Source organism: Pseudorasbora parva, chromosome 19 (assembly GCF_024679245.1).
Source record: "Pseudorasbora parva isolate DD20220531a chromosome 19, ASM2467924v1, whole genome shotgun sequence".
In the NCBI taxonomy this organism is placed as follows: Eukaryota; Metazoa; Chordata; class Actinopteri; order Cypriniformes; family Gobionidae; genus Pseudorasbora; species Pseudorasbora parva.
In genome coordinates, this window is record NC_090190.1 from 39,269,316 (window position 1) to 39,285,013 (window position 15,698).

Below are 15,698 nucleotides of genomic sequence, written 5' to 3' on the forward strand. Positions count from 1 at the left end.
GCAAGTACACGACTTAGTGCAGAAATGCTTACACTGTGTATATTTTGAAAGATGGTGTCATTATCAATTATGCACTAATGTATTTCGCGCAGTCTTATTGCATTATTGGCAATCACCGTGTTCACTATATGGGTCTCTTTCTCTGGAGTGAACATTCTTCCTCTGCCCCCAGCATCTGGACGTCTAGCAATTCTGTAAAGTAACAGTTTCAGTATTTTTGCATGTATGGTACTGTTGTGTTTCTCATTAGAGTATGGCAGTGCTACAAAGTACTTACAGATTCTCATTTCGAAATGTCCTAATGATGCTTGCCCCAGTGTAGCGGCTCAAATTAGGCTGAACCCGTTGGCCAGCTTCCCTCAGGGTCATCCCATGGTTGATGACATGCTCCACTATTGTAGCTCTGATGTCATCAGTTATTCTATTTCTTACTCTTCTTACCCTTCCTCTTTCCCCTCCTCGTCCTCTTCTTGCTCCTCCTTGTCCTCTTCCTCTAACTTCCTCTAACCCTCTCGCTTCTTCACCTCCACGTCCTCTTCCTCCTCTTCCTCCTCTTTCTTCACCTCCATGTCCTCTTCCTCCTCTTCCTCCTCTTTCTTCACCTCCACGTCCTCTCCCTCGGCCTCCTCTGATTCTTACTCTTCTCACTCTTACTGCTCCTTCCATTGTACTCCACACAGACAGCTTACCTGTGGCTTATTTATAGTGCTTAGGCTGATTGCAAAGTGAACTAATTATCTAAAACAGTCTTCATATGTGAAAGTGTGCCAGACAGTTGGCAAAATAGTGTTAATGAAAGCCATACATCTGTATAATTTTGCTAGGAGTGTGTTGGAAATTTGGTAATTGAGTGTAAGCAGTGAGTTGTGTTTAAAGTTCTGCAAAAAGAGTGTTGTGCAGTGAATTGTGCCTACAGTTTTGCAAAGTGTGTGTTACAAAATTGCAAACTGAGTGCAAAGCAGTGTTTGTGCCTTTAGTTTTGCAAACTCAGTGAGTGGTTTTGCTATACGTATTAATAGTTTTAGAAATTGTGCTACAAGAATCACGATTAGCGCTTAAGCATTCAGAAAAAAATGTAATCTGGAGTTGCAGGGAAAGGATTAAACCGTGAGTGATATTGTGGAGAAAAGCAAGATGGACTTGTTTGTAACCGATTTGAATATTGTGAAAATGCTGCATTTCCCAACACTGTGGGACGTCAGCAAAAACTACCAGAGATATGACGGATTTTTGAGGTTTGAGGACTTCAGTTTACCCCCCGAGGTGATGCAGTGTGTCAAGGACCCGTTTAGTGTTGATGCGGGACGAGCGTTTGCTTCTAAAGCCAAAGAGGCGCTCATTTCACTCGATGAAGGATTGCTGCAGGAGCTCATAGACATCCAGACGTCATCTGATGCTGAGAGTTCATTTCTGTCTGGAGGATGTGTACAGCTCTGGGCCCAATTTTTTGCTGCTCTTTCAAGATCAAGCAAATGCAATTTTAGTCATTAGCAAAAGACCGGCATAGGTTGTGAATACTTGCATATGTTTTCTTGAAATGTAACAATGTATCAAAATTAAACAGTTATAAACAAAAGACGTTTAAGAGCTCTGCATTAGAGTTACAGTGCTGTACAAATACAGTATGTTGATCATTGACGTGATGATTATTTACACTTGCTTTGAACTTTTTGTACAATGTTCATAGTTGAACTATTAACATTTGTTAAACTGTTTTTAAAATATGACAAAAAAAGAAAGGAGCTCTTAGTAAATATTAAAAGGCAAAATACTGGATACAAGGTATGTGCATGTTTTTTAAGATATGACCTATAAGTAACAAAAACAACATATTAGTTATAACACAGTAATATATAATAGGTTATAAGAGAATGGTAAAAGTTTGGCCCGGGTCATATTTACATTTTTAAAATCTGGCCCTCAAAGAAGAGCTGCTTTAGGGGCTCCGTAGAGCACTAGTAATCCAGATTAAAGTGTGTATCTGGATCAGGGTGATCCAATCCCATTTTGCTTTGGAAAACCGGCACAAAAGTAAGATGTTTTAAAGGAAGAGCAGCTTTCTGTCATCATTTACTCATCATGTCGTTCTGAACCTGAGGGACTTTCTTCAGTGGATCACAAAAGACATTTAGAAATTCATACAAATATTTCTTCTTTGGTCCTCTTGTATCGTCTATATATTAAAGAATGAGATTAAACACAAACAGACACACATGAACCCAACACACTGAATACAGGGACGAATGTAAGTGTGTGAATACAGGAGGAGCTCTGACATCACTGCAGTTCAGAGAGATTCAGAGAAAGTGAAACTAACTTGATCTGCAACAGCATGGACGCCTGAAACGATCAACCTCTTCAGACACCAGAATATTTACTGATCCGCTCAGAGAGTCTTGTGGACACATCTGATCCTCACAGGTAATGACAGAAATATAAGAGAGATTGAGCTGAACAGGTTTCTAATGGAAGTGATCTGGTTTAGTGGGTTTATGTCAAACTGGGATAAGTTGAACAGAACCAGGTTTAATCATGTCAAATACTCGACTACTTTAGTTTACTGCACTGAAATGAAATCAGAATTGTATTAAAAGTATGTAATTTGATTGGTTGTAAAGCAAAGTTGGGTGTTTCTGTCATTTTGTCGCATTACATAAAGACTAAAGAAACAGGAAGTAAAATGAACTGCAGACAGACTTGACAAACCTGTTGAACTGCAGCTGAAAATCACATTTATGTTAAAGATTAAAACTAGACTTTGTCATGCAAGCTTCACCCGGTCATACAATATTTATGTTTATTTTGTGGAGATATATATTTATTCGTAGGTGAGTATGTGACCTTTGTACTGTTTCTGATCTAAACAGAAGGTCATAGTTCAGATTGTATGGAGCTAGAAATATGACTAAATGATCTGAATTTGAATTGTATAAATCTGAATTATTGACAAGTGTAATCTAACAAAATTGAATATTATGTTGCATTTTACACAGTACTGAATTTTTTAAAATGTTGAATATAGAACCTTTGAAATTGAACACATCTGAAATGTTTTTATGTCGAAATTGTTTAGACATGTATTTTCAAACAGCAGATATTTTGTTCTGAATTAATAGCCTGGAAATATTCAGTTTTTGAAAATACAGATTCAAGATTTCAGATGAAGAAGAAATTCAGATCATCAAATTCAATATTCTAAAATTCAGATCAACAAATTCAATATTCTAAAATTCAGATCATCAAATTCAATATTCTAAAATTCAGATCATCAAATTCAATATTCTAAAATTCAGATCAACAAATTCAATATTCTAAAATTCAGATCGCAGAAATTCAGAGCTTACAGAAAGTAGGCCAGAGGTCATCAGGGAAGAGTAAAGGATGTCAGAAAAATCCAATGGAGCACCATCTGATCATTTCATTTCCTATTTGTAATGGAATAAAGAGAAAAGATCGAACAACCCCTTTATACTTTTTTGTTTACTTTCAATTAATGCACAGAAAAAGAGATTTCGGCTAGATTTCTCATTTTTCGTGTGGTTTACCGCACAATTAAATAAGGTTGGGTACTGATTCATATTTTATATATCAGATAAACTTTTTTTTCTGTGAAACGGGTTAAGTTGCACAGAAAAGTTGCCTGATCTAGGACCTGCCCAGTACAGTTTAAGAAGCTGTATTCTTCTACTGCTATAAGACTACTATTTTGTTGAACAGACCTGGGCTGAATCTGAAATCGCCCCCTATACCATCAATACCTGCAAACAAGTTTCAAAATCCGGCCTATCAGGTACAGAGTACAGAGTACAGTACAGAGTAAATTTTATGTACTGTAGAGTGTATTGGGGGGATTTTTGGTGGTATAAATATATTGATTTTGAAGTAATATTCTCATCAGTGTTCTATCAGCTTTTACATAGGCCTACGAGATAAGAGATATAAGAGAGAGGGGGGTGATAAGATGATAAGAGAGAGGGGGGTGAAACACAATAAAACAAATGTCTTTGTTCAAAGAAAAATATCAAATATCTTTGAATATTTTGGATTCTTTCAAGAGAATATGAAGTAACCCCAAATCTAAATAGATTTCAAGATTTGAAACTTCAAGATTTCATTTAAACTTCAGTGAACAAATACAGGAGTGAATGGGCTTAGTTTGGTATTATCAGTCTATTGGTCATAATTTAAATTTTGAAATACAATATGTTTTTTTAATTTCTTGAAATGGCTTGAAGAAGAAAAGAACAATGACAGAATCTTCACCAACATCAGCAAAAGCAAGAAAAACCAGGAGACGCAGTATTGACTCTTATCCTCCATGTAAGTCAATAACTCAGTAAAGATTGAATTAGTGCATGAATGACTTTAACTCTTCTCATATGGTGATATTTTAAATGTACAGTTCAGGAATATACAGTACTACTTCACATTAAGGCACTGATCAGCTTGTCTGGATTCATTTGGCAGTAACGACCAGATTATACATGACCTCTTATATATTTGAGAAATCATATTAGATATTTTTCAAAGCTGCTCTTTACCTTCAACCTAATTCATGAGGGGAATCATGGGATTCTTTTTAACTAGTTGATTCTTTTCTTTCTCTATCTGCTCTAATTTAGCCGTATAATAAAATCATCATCATTTCAATTTACACAGAAGCTCTTTAAACTAAATGTCTCTGCATGAGAAACTTGAATTCTGTTGTTCAAGTGTCTCCAGACTTTAGACTAGTAGTGATTTCTCTTCTTCATTTCTCTCTCCAGTGATGTCTTCCTCCAGCGGTCGACTGACGGACGAGCTTCAGTGCTCTATATGTCTGGACGTGTTCACTGATCCAGTCACCACTCCATGTGGACACAACTTCTGCAAGACCTGTCTGAATAAGTGCTGGGACAACAGCCAGACCTGCAACTGTCCATACTGTAAAGAAACATTCAAGCAAAGACCTGATCTCAAGATTAATACCACACTCAGAGAAGTTGTAGATCACTATAAAAAGAAAAGTCCTGAGAAAAAAACTGAAGTTCTGAAAAAACCTGAAGTTGTGTGTGACGTCTGTAAGGACAGAAAGCAGAAAGCCCTGAAGTCGTGTCTGGTGTGTCAGAGCTCTTACTGTGAAACTCACCTGGAGCCTCATTTGAGAGTGGCAGGTTTAAAGAAACACAAACTGATCAATCCTGTGAGGAATCTGGAGGACTATATCTGTCAGAAACATGAGAGACCTCTGGAGCTGTTCTGTAGAGATGATCAGACGTGTGTGTGTCTGTCCTGCACTGAAGGAGATCACAAGAACCACAACACTGTTCCTCTAGAAGAGGAGAGTGAAGAGAAGAAGGTAGAAGTTACTGACAAACTGATTTTAAAGGCTCTTATCATGAAGAATCACATGCTCTTTATTATAAATGAATCAGTTTTGAAAACATATTGTGTTGTTCTGTGTCTATAGACTCAACTGATGAAGACACAGAAAGACGTGCAGCAGATGATCCAGGACAGAATCAAGAAGATTCAAGACGTCAAACACTCAGCAGAAGTCAGAAAAGTGAGTTTAAAATAATGTCATTATATGAAGATCTCTACACAGATTCAGGAGGAGCCAGTCCTGTCGATCTTCATTATGAATGTATATAAGCAGCAGTCATTGGGTAGCCTAGAACTCTAAACTCTGGTCAGGCCAATCACATCGTGTATAGAGTCAGTGGGCGGGGCTTAACAGTAGCAGCAGAGTTGCGCTTGTGTGCTACTAGTAATCCCCAAGGGGGTAATCTAGCACTCGGAAAGCGTTCCACCCATAGGGGCGAGCTCTGCTTCACCTTCGTTGCTCTGGTTGGTGTAGCGCTATCCTATCGTGTGCAGAGGGAGTTTGAAAGACAACCGTTTATCCGCCCCTCGGATTGAGCTGTCAATGGTGAGTTTCCAGACCAAACATCTTGATGTGGGTCTGGCTTGTCAGGCTAGTCATTGCGCCGTCACAGCAACAATTCTTCCAGAATACTTCATTTGAGGGGTTTTGCTATAGTATAGTATGAGCAATAGTAACACTGATTCTTGTCTTATCAAACACCTCTAATCATTGGTTGATTGTCCTGGTTGAGCAGAGAAACACAGTGGAGGAGAAAGCAGCCTGTGTTGAGCTCTTCACTGATCTCATCCGCTCCATTGAGAGATGTCAGACTGAACTGCTGGAGATGATGGAGGAGCAGCAGAAAGCTTTGGAGAAACAGGAGGAAGAGCTCATTGAGGAGCTGGAGCAGGAGATCACTGAGCTAAAGATGAGAAACACTGAGCTGGAGCAGCTCTCACACACTGAAGATCACCTCCACCTCCTACAGGTCAGTCAACATCTCTCTGATCAATGATAATGCAGTATATGACACCATAACATTCCCCATGCTGAAGGATTTCTCCTCTCTCCTGCTGTAGATTTACTCATCCCTGTGCAGCTCTAGAAACACCAGGAACTGGCCTGAGATCAGTGTGAAGACTGATGAGAGTCTGGAGACTCTGAGGAGAGCTCTGACTCAACTGCAGGACACTCTACAGGAGAAACTCACACACACTGGTACGACAATATCAAACACACCGCACAGATACATATATTCATCATCTTTAAACATCAGCAGTGTTGGGGAACGTTACATTTAAAAGTAATGCTTTACAATATTGGGTTAGTACCTAAAAAAGTAACTAATTGCGTTTCTTAGTTAACTTTTGTGGAAAGTAGTGTTACGTTACTTTTGTATTGTTAGGCTTATGACCCAGGACCAGTAGTGAAGAAATGAAGACAAAGAGTCAGGATTGCAATTAATTAAAAGAAAAATTTACTTAAGAATAGTTTGCAGTTTCAAAAGCAGAAGCAATGATTCAAGTCTCACAAGGAGTTCGTAGGCCGCGCTCCCTCTCTCACCGTCTCGTTGCCTCGCCCTATCGTACATACAATTGTCCCAACAGTTACACCATTTTCAAGGTCTATCCACGTCATTCTGATTGGCGCAGAGACAATGCACAGTCATGGTAAATTTCCACTCACGTCAGTTAATCTGATGCACGTTTCCATAGACGTGTCACTTGTTGACGATTTCACCTCAGAATTTCTGGTCTGCAGTGGTCAGTATCTATTAAAAGAGCTCTAAGATAGGAACCGTGGTGAACCGGCCACAGGGTCATGGCCAAAGCTCATTGATGCACGTGCATTGCTTACCTGGGGAACACATGGCACCATGATGCACTATGGGAAGAAGTACGGTGACGCTGCCACATAATTTTTATTTTTTCCACTCCATTAGGTCGTAATAATGAGATCTTATGTCGTAAAAACGACAATTGTCTTGTTAAAACAACCTATATTTTCTCCTAATAAAGACATGTTGTATAGTCATGTGTAGCTACAAAATATGCAAAATATATTATCCACATTAGAGAATTTATAAAGCATATGTGCCTTTGTAATGGAGTTGCATCTGAGTAAATGCACTGAGTAAGACTTAAGAAATAAACCCAGGTAAATCACATTGCTGTGTCATTCCCATTTTATTAAAAAGTAGTGACCTTCCAGATCTGGAGCAGGCGCCAGCTTGCCCAGAACAACAAGTCCACCCATCTCTTAGGGTGCCCATTGTACACCCTTCTCAACACTGATCTGTAACGTAGAATATTGCGCACATACACAGATACACACTCTCTCCAAGGTTGGAGCTGATTAAGCTCCAGTTCTAACCAAAACATACTGATAACATGTGCTTTCTTTCAGTGGGAGGGACTCACAATAGTACAGGCAATATTCATCTTGACTCTTTAGTGTTTCAGTTAAAGGTAATATAAAAGCAATAAAATATAATAAATTAAATGAAAGTCACTTTAGATAACAAGAAACATAAAGCAAAATAAAAACTGGAGACAATCATTATAATAATATAGGAAGATAAATATTGATTAAGGTTTTGATTATGAAGTTAATTAGGATATGTGTACTATATACAGGTACAGTGAAGCGGCAGTGGATTTCAGAATCGCCCCTTCAGTATTATAGTTTGTTGCTTGTTTGTTTTTAATAACAGAAAGACAGAAGTCCACACTGTAAATGATTTCTGTTGTCTTCACAGTATTATACTGTTTTTCTCAACAGTTTCATGGTAAGAATAACAGTAAATTGGTGTATTCAATTTCACAGGATGCTAAACTCTACTGTAGTTAGTGTTACAGTAATTTTACTGCTGAATGAAATACAGCAACTACTGGATAATTGTTGACAGTAAGTTACTGTTAATTTGACAGTATTTTTTACAGTGCAGTTTTGGCAAATGTAAAGACCTTTTCACAACAAAAGTGAAATAAAAAGCCTCAGGCTAAAGAAAATTCAAGACTCAAACAGAAGTTACCAAAACAAAACACAAATGTGGTTTATCTAAAGTAATTTTGCGTATTAGTGTGGTTGAAATGGATCATCAAAGGTCAGCAGCAGATATATTGGTTAATAAAGTGAGATTAAATACCTCGCTTATTTAAATGGGTCATGTAAAGATTTGTGTTTGCATTGTTAGTTATGATGAAAGCATTCGTGAGAGTGCATTAATCGCGCTGCAATGATGAGATCAATGTCACGTCACCTGCTAAACGCTTATCACTGCAACCTTTAATAATAATAATAATAATAATAATAATAGATTTTATTTATAATGCACTTTTCATTCCGAAGAATCTCAAAGTGCAACAAAGGGGGGGGGGGGGGGGGGGGGAATAACAACAAAAAATGAATAACAAGTAAAAATATAGAATACTACAAACAATCAACCAACACAGAAAACAACAGAAGCAGAGCTGATAGTGGACAGAAACAGAGCTGATGCTGAACAGAAACAGAGCTGATGGTGGAAGTCTCTGTTAGCTCCGCAGCACACTGTGGTCCACTCCATGTTTCAGATTTCTCCCAGCGGCAGTGTCCCGATGACATCGCCGAGGCAGGACAGCTGAAGACCAGATGATGGGTCTTCTTCATGACGATTCAAACGATGGGGATCGCCGCAGCACCATGCAGGAGGCAGAACATTTTTTCGGGCACTTCTGTGGACACACCAGGGTCGGCGCAGAAGTCCAAGCCGCTCCACGGCCGCAATGCAGGATGGCACAGCCGAGAAGCGGAACATCTCAACATCATGCCGGACGCCGATTACGATGGCCCAGATGACGCTAGCCCAGTGCAAACTTCAGCCACCATGCAGCTTAAGCCAAAGGGAGACCACCAGTGAGCAGTCGCGGCGAGAAACATCAAATGTCCTCCAAACCAGAACCAACCGCAGCGATTCAAACATAAACATTAGTGAAGCGGTGGAAAACGGCGAAACAAGGAACAACGTCCTCTCAGGGGCTGCCAGCAATCAGCATAAGTCCCAATTGTAGCTCTGACTGTTAGACTAGTCACAAACATAAGGAAATAAAATAAAATCTAAATCTAATAGTACATTTAAACCTTTCATGGGATGGGAATAGATCTAAATATAATCAACACGTAAAAACGCAGTCAAAGTATTTGAGAGCATTCAATATGTAATACTTATTTCATATGCAAAGATGTCAGCCAATCACAGCAGTGGGCGTTTAAACTGAAGTCTCACAGCAGCCAATCACAGCAGTGGGCGTTTACACTGAAGTCTCACAGCAGCCAATCACAGCACTGGGCGTTAACACTGAAGTCTCACAGCAACCAATCACAGCAGTGGGCGTTTACACTGAAGTCTCACAGCAGCCAATCACAGCAGTGGGCGTTTACACTGAAGTCTCACAGCAGCCAATCACAGCAGTGGGCGTTTACACTGAAGTCTCACAGCAGCCAATCACAGCAGTGGGCGTTTACACTGAAGTCTCACAGAAGCCAATCACAACAGTGGGCGTTTACACTGAAGTCTCACAGCAGCCAATCACAGCAGTGGGCGTCTACACTGAAGTCTCACAGCTGCCAATCACAGCAGTGGCCGTTTACACTGAAGTCTCACAGCAGCCAATCACAGCAGTGGGCGTTTACACAGAAGTCTCATAGCAGCCAATCACAGCAGTGGCCGTTTACACTGAAGTCTCACAGCAGCCAATCACAGCAGTGGGCGTTTACACTGAAGTCTCACAGCTGCCAATCACAGCAGTGGCCGTTTACACTGAAGTCTCACAGCAGCCAATCACAGCAGTGGGCGTTTACACTGAAGTCTCACAGCAGCCAATCACAGCAGTGGGCGTTTACACTGAAGTCTCACAGCAGCCAATCACAGAAGTTTCTGTTTGATTCTCTGAATATCACACACACACACACACACACACACACACACACACACACACACACACACACACACACACCTTAAATTAAATATAATCTTAAATCTTGTCTATAATTTCACACATAAACATGTCAAAGATCTGATGATGTTTTATTCTCATCTTTACAGATCTGAAGAGGATGCAGCAGTATGCAGGTACTGTGTGTGTGTGTGTGTGTGTGTGTGTGTGTGTGTGTGTGTGTGTGTGTGTGTGTGTGTGTGTGTGTGTGTGTGTGTGTGTGTGTGTGTGTGTGTGTATTGAGTTATGATTCATATTCTCTGTTTTCTCAGTGGATGTGACTCTGGATCCTGATACAGCTCATCCTGATCTCATCCTGTCTGATGATGGAAAACAAGTGAGAGATGGAGACATTAGACAGAAACTCCCAGACACACCAGAGAGATTTGATAGATATGCAATTGTCCTGGGAAAAGAGGGATTCTCCTCGGGGAGATTTTATTTTGAGGTGCAGGTGAAGGGAAAGAGTAAATGGACTTTAGGAGTGGCCAGAGAATCTGTTGATAGGAAGGGAAAGATCACACTGAGACCCAGTAATGGATTCTGGACTGTGTGGCTGAGGAATGGGAATAAATATATCGCCTGTGCTGATCCTCCAGTCTCTCTGTGTCTGAGAGTGAAGCCGCAGCGGGTCGGTGTGTTTGTGGATTATGAGGAGGGTCTCGTCTCCTTTTATGATGTGGAGTCCAGCTCTCATATCTACTCTTTCACTGCTCAGTCTTTCACTGAAAAACTCTATCCATTTTTCTGCCCGTGTACGAATGATGGAGGTAAAAACTCAACTCCTCTGATCATCACACCTGTCAAATACAATAAATGAATTTACAGCCCAATATGAAATATGAGATGAAAGTAATGATCTTAATAATTAAATCTGAAAACAGCATGCATGTGCTGCTATTTTTTATTTTAATTTGTAAAAATATAATGCTTATTCAATAAATAATTTTTTTCATATATTTTATAATTTCTTTCTCCCATCTCTCGACAGTGAAACTGTCTGTAAAATATTATCATTAAAGTCTAACTCTAGTAACCAGTGTTACGCAGCACGCTTGAGCTCAATCATTTTACTGTTCTCACACAAAATACACATCAAATATACTTTGAGAAAGAGTAAAATAAGAGTTTTCTGTAAATACACGAAACCTTCACTTAAATTATGCTCGTGTTTAGCATATTTCTTAAAAGCTTAACTAAGAATATATTTATTATACTTTTTAGAAATATATTAAAATGCATAATACTCGAATTTCAAATATAGTTTTAATAATATTTAATATTGTGTCTTTTTCACCTGTGAATTCTTTGAGGTCATCACATCCTCCCACACTAAAAAATAAAATGTCACAAATCATTTCTATCTGTGGGTAAATATTTAAAGCGTTCAGTTCCAGTAACAGTGTAATGATGCTTTCTCACAGCTCAACAACACAATCAACATCTTCTACTTCTACACAACTGACACATCACTACAGTCATCTGAACTTTACAGCTGAGGTGTGTGGAAAGGTGTGTGTCTTTTGGCTCGCTGGTGGCCCTCATGGACACACACACACACACACACACACACACACACACACACACACACACACACACACACACACACACACACACACACACACACACACATACTGACACATTTGAAATGTGACTTCAGCACGGCTTTACAGTTTTCTCAGTCGATTTGACACTTTTCTCAGAACAGTTAACTCAGTGATCTGAACACTTTGTAATGGTCTTAATGTCAGCGTTATGTCTGTTTCGTTTGTTCTTCTGTTTGATTTAGTTTCACTGTCATTTTCTAGTTTGTCGCCTCCACTACATTTCCCATGATCCCTCCTGGCTCCCACCTGCACACACTCCTCAATCACACACACACACCTGCCATCATTGACCTTCATCAGCTCCACTTCAGCTTTCAGTTCAGTTCTCGGTCTGGTGTTGTTTGTCAATCGTTCACACTGCTGCGGTTAATCCAGTTTATATACTTCTTTCATTTGTTTTACTCAAGTAAACGTCTTTATTTGAACCTCATCATCCTCGTCTTCATCCTTTGTGGGAAGTTCTGTGACGCCTGAAGAGATTGTAAGTTTAATTCATTTCACACAAATTGCAAATCATGTGAACCGTTTTCTCAAAACGCTACACACTAAATTATCAGACGTTTTCATAATCGTTCATACATCCGACCAAAACTTTAATATGAAAAACCAACACAGCTATTTTTATTGGCTTTCCATAAATCTCAAACATGTATGCGTCCTTTCTCCAAACACAACGAACAAAACTCTGGAATTTGTCGTATTATCAAATGCTCATGGTATGTTTTCAATGAGCCCCAAACGGACATCTGCTTTATTAATAATATCACAACACAAGAAATGCAGTTTTCACAAATGTTTGCCTATTTATCACAATTAAATGTAATATGGAAAATATAAAAGGGAAAGGGCAAGAGAAGAGTAAAATAAAGCGGTGTAGTGTAACGGTGGTGTATGGGTAGAGGAAGGGCTGTAATGAGAAGGAAAGGAAGAGTGGGACATACAGAAGGAGATCATATGAGGAGAGAGGAGGAAGTGAAAGAGGAGAAGAGGAGAACTTGTAAGAAGACATGGCCATAGAGGACAGCAGGGTGAAGCGGTCGGAGGAGAGGTGGAGTTCAAATGAAATCAGAATTGCCGTCATTCAGTGGCTCTCAATCCTGGAGCTGAGGAGCCCTATCTGAGGGGATAGGGGACTGCAGATTTATTTATTTAGAAATGGGTTTTATTTATAAGAAATTCAAGATAATTGGCATAATGTTATGTTTCTGAATATTCATATTTTTAGAAATAGCTGTTGAGATGATTAACTTTTGCCCGGCAGTTTGTATTTTCTCAAACGTCAGGCTGGCACAACTGCAAATATTGATTCGTCTGTCCCATTTATCAACTGACAAGGTGATAATGTTCCGCCTGATACTGTAATGAGTACTGTAACATCCAGAGGACGCCAATAGATCATTATGGCAGAGTGAAAAGGTCTGTAGATTTCTCAAATACTGATAAAAACAGCTCATTTCATGAAGGGCTAGATCATAGATTTACAAATATTTGGTTGTACCTCACGACAAAAAAACAACAACAAAGATTTTACCGTTTTTCTCAGTGGATTTGACACATTTCTCCAAATGAATGTCGTGTAATGTCTAGTTTTGTGCAATAGGCCCCTGCAGCTGAAACTTTTCTGAAATCATTAGAGAATAGTTTTGATGCTATATTTACTTTTAATAAATGCATTACTGGAATAAAATGCGGTGCTTTATTTAGCGGTAAATTCGAACTGCTTGGCTGAGTGTGTTTAGATCACTGTTAACTGTTTAGAGAGCAGTTACATTACTTTGGAGAAATGTTTCAAATCATTGAGAAAAACAGTAATCGCTCCGGGCCGGTTGATCAAAAGTCACCTGATCAGATTCTGGCTATCGGATTGGATCAAATCATGAACATGGGTTGATCACAATTCTGAAATCAGATTAGATCACAAAATCCAATCTTGGTTTTGAGCTGGATCAAATCATCAGTTTGAGTTGTTCAGAACTTCTTCTCTTTTTTTGAACAATGTGTTTATTGTTTTTTAATTATACAAGACTGGTAACAGGGAAACATTTCCAATTTCCACAGTTATTCCTCACCCCAACAATAGAGCACATCACTCATTCCTCCCATATAGAAATAAACAAGAGTCTCAAACGCGAAAATATCTAAATGCAAAACAGATATCACAAGACACCCAAAAATCAAAAGGACATTACTGTACTTTACACGTTAGTTACATTTTCCTGCAAAGCGACACAGAAACTAACAAACACTCATACAAATGTACATCTCCTGTAATAAATGACCAATATTATTGTTGTTGATGTAGTAGTTAAATGGCTTCCATATTTCTTCATATACATCCATTTTGTTCTTAATGAAATATGTAATTTGTTCCCTGGCCATACACTGCATCATAGCATTAATCCATGTTCCCTTTCAGTCGGTCACGTTCGACGTACGTCAGAACTGAACCGACGAATTGAGATCAGGGAACGAGGGTTACATACGTAACCGAGACGTTTTAATAACTGGCGGGTCAGGCCTTTTCCAGCTTGGAGCTATCATTCTTTTAGCTTGCAGTATAACTCTATAAATTTACTCTGTTTTTTGATATATACATGTAATACAATCATTTTTGCATCTAGAGGAATATTCAAGGATAAAATTATCTTTGTAATATTAATCACGTCCACCCAAAAGTCTCTAACAGCATCGCATTCCCAAACACGGTGCACAAATGTTCCTCGAACCGCTCTGCGTTTAAAGCATGTATCAGGAATATTTGTATTAAACTTATTTAGTTTGACAGGAGTTATGTAAGTCTGCATCAATCAGTTATATTGCAGTAGTTTTAGGCTAACGCTACCTAACTGTTTCTGAGAACATTTACAGACTTGTCTCCGTTCATCCTCAGATATATCCTCCTTCAATCCCACCTTCCATAATTCAAGTTTCGGGGTCGATGATTCGGTAGACCCTGATGTCAAGTAAGGACTCCGCTTCGCGTCGGGGTCCTGATCACTCTGTCGGGGTTTATTCTGCGATAACAACCGGCTGGGTGTACATTATCCCGCTTATTACACGGCTACTTGTCTCAAATAAATAATTATTAGACACAAAATATTGTCTTGAGATTAAATATTTTATTAGCTCTTACGCAAAGCTTCCGCGAAGAAAAACAGTTCCAACCTGCTTTAAGCCTTTATCAATTGCTGAAGATTTGCCATATGCTCTTGCTAAATGTTGAAAATGAATGCTGAAAGGGTTAGTTCACCCAAAAATTAAACCAAGCCTATGATTTACTCACCCTCAAGTCATTATAGGTGTATATGACATTCTTCTTTCAGACAAATACAATCTGAGTTATATTTAAAAAGTCCAGGCTAACGTTAATCCCAGCAGTAGTTGTATTTGTGTTTGAAGTCCATAAAAAATGCAGCTGTCCGTTAAATAACGTGCTCCACACGACTCCGATGGGTTAATAGAGCCTTCTGATTCGAAACGATGCGTTTGTAAAAGAAAAATATCTATATTAAAAATGTTATGAAGGAAACCCGCCTTGAAGTCTTCCATTGTAACCCACGGCTGTTTAAGCCACAAGATGGCGCCAGCGTTAAGCACAGAAGTAGTACCGGTCAAGATAACTCGTAGTACCCGGATGAGCGGGTGTTATCTGGAAATAACATACCGCTGGAATGCGCGATTGACCAATCAGAATCAAGTTTTTCACAGAGCCGTGTAATAACCAGTTATAAAAAACTGATATTAGTCCTTTATTATTACTTTTTTAGT

At 39.0% G+C, this 15,698-nt stretch overlaps 1 protein-coding gene across 1 annotated transcript; it reads left to right on the forward strand.

Annotated features, from left to right (window-relative positions):
• The first annotated feature begins 2,325 nt into the window (after positions 1–2,325).
• On the forward strand, positions 2,326–11,355 carry LOC137047259 (E3 ubiquitin-protein ligase TRIM39-like). The gene is made up of 7 exons (XM_067424819.1): positions 2,326–2,421; positions 4,767–5,338; positions 5,450–5,545; positions 6,102–6,335; positions 6,427–6,565; positions 10,434–10,460; positions 10,596–11,355. The coding sequence occupies exons 2-7, from the start codon at positions 4,769–4,771 to the stop codon at positions 11,141–11,143; spliced, it is 1,614 nt and encodes a 537-aa protein (XP_067280920.1). The 5' UTR covers positions 2,326–2,421; positions 4,767–4,768; the 3' UTR covers positions 11,144–11,355.
• Positions 11,356–15,698: the final 4,343 nt, after the last annotated feature.

Bases quoted from the DNA above. Each gene is read 5' to 3' on its own strand.
- LOC137047259 (XM_067424819.1), top strand. From the start codon at position 4,769: ATGTCTTCCTCCAGCGGTCGACTGACGGACGAGCTTCAGTGCTCTATA. The intron at 5,339-5,449 runs GTAGAAGTTACT...CTGTGTCTATAG, and splicing joins AGGAGAGTGAAGAGAAGAAG to ACTCAACTGATGAAGACACA. The intron at 10,461-10,595 runs GTACTGTGTGTG...CTGTTTTCTCAG, and splicing joins GAGGATGCAGCAGTATGCAG to TGGATGTGACTCTGGATCCT.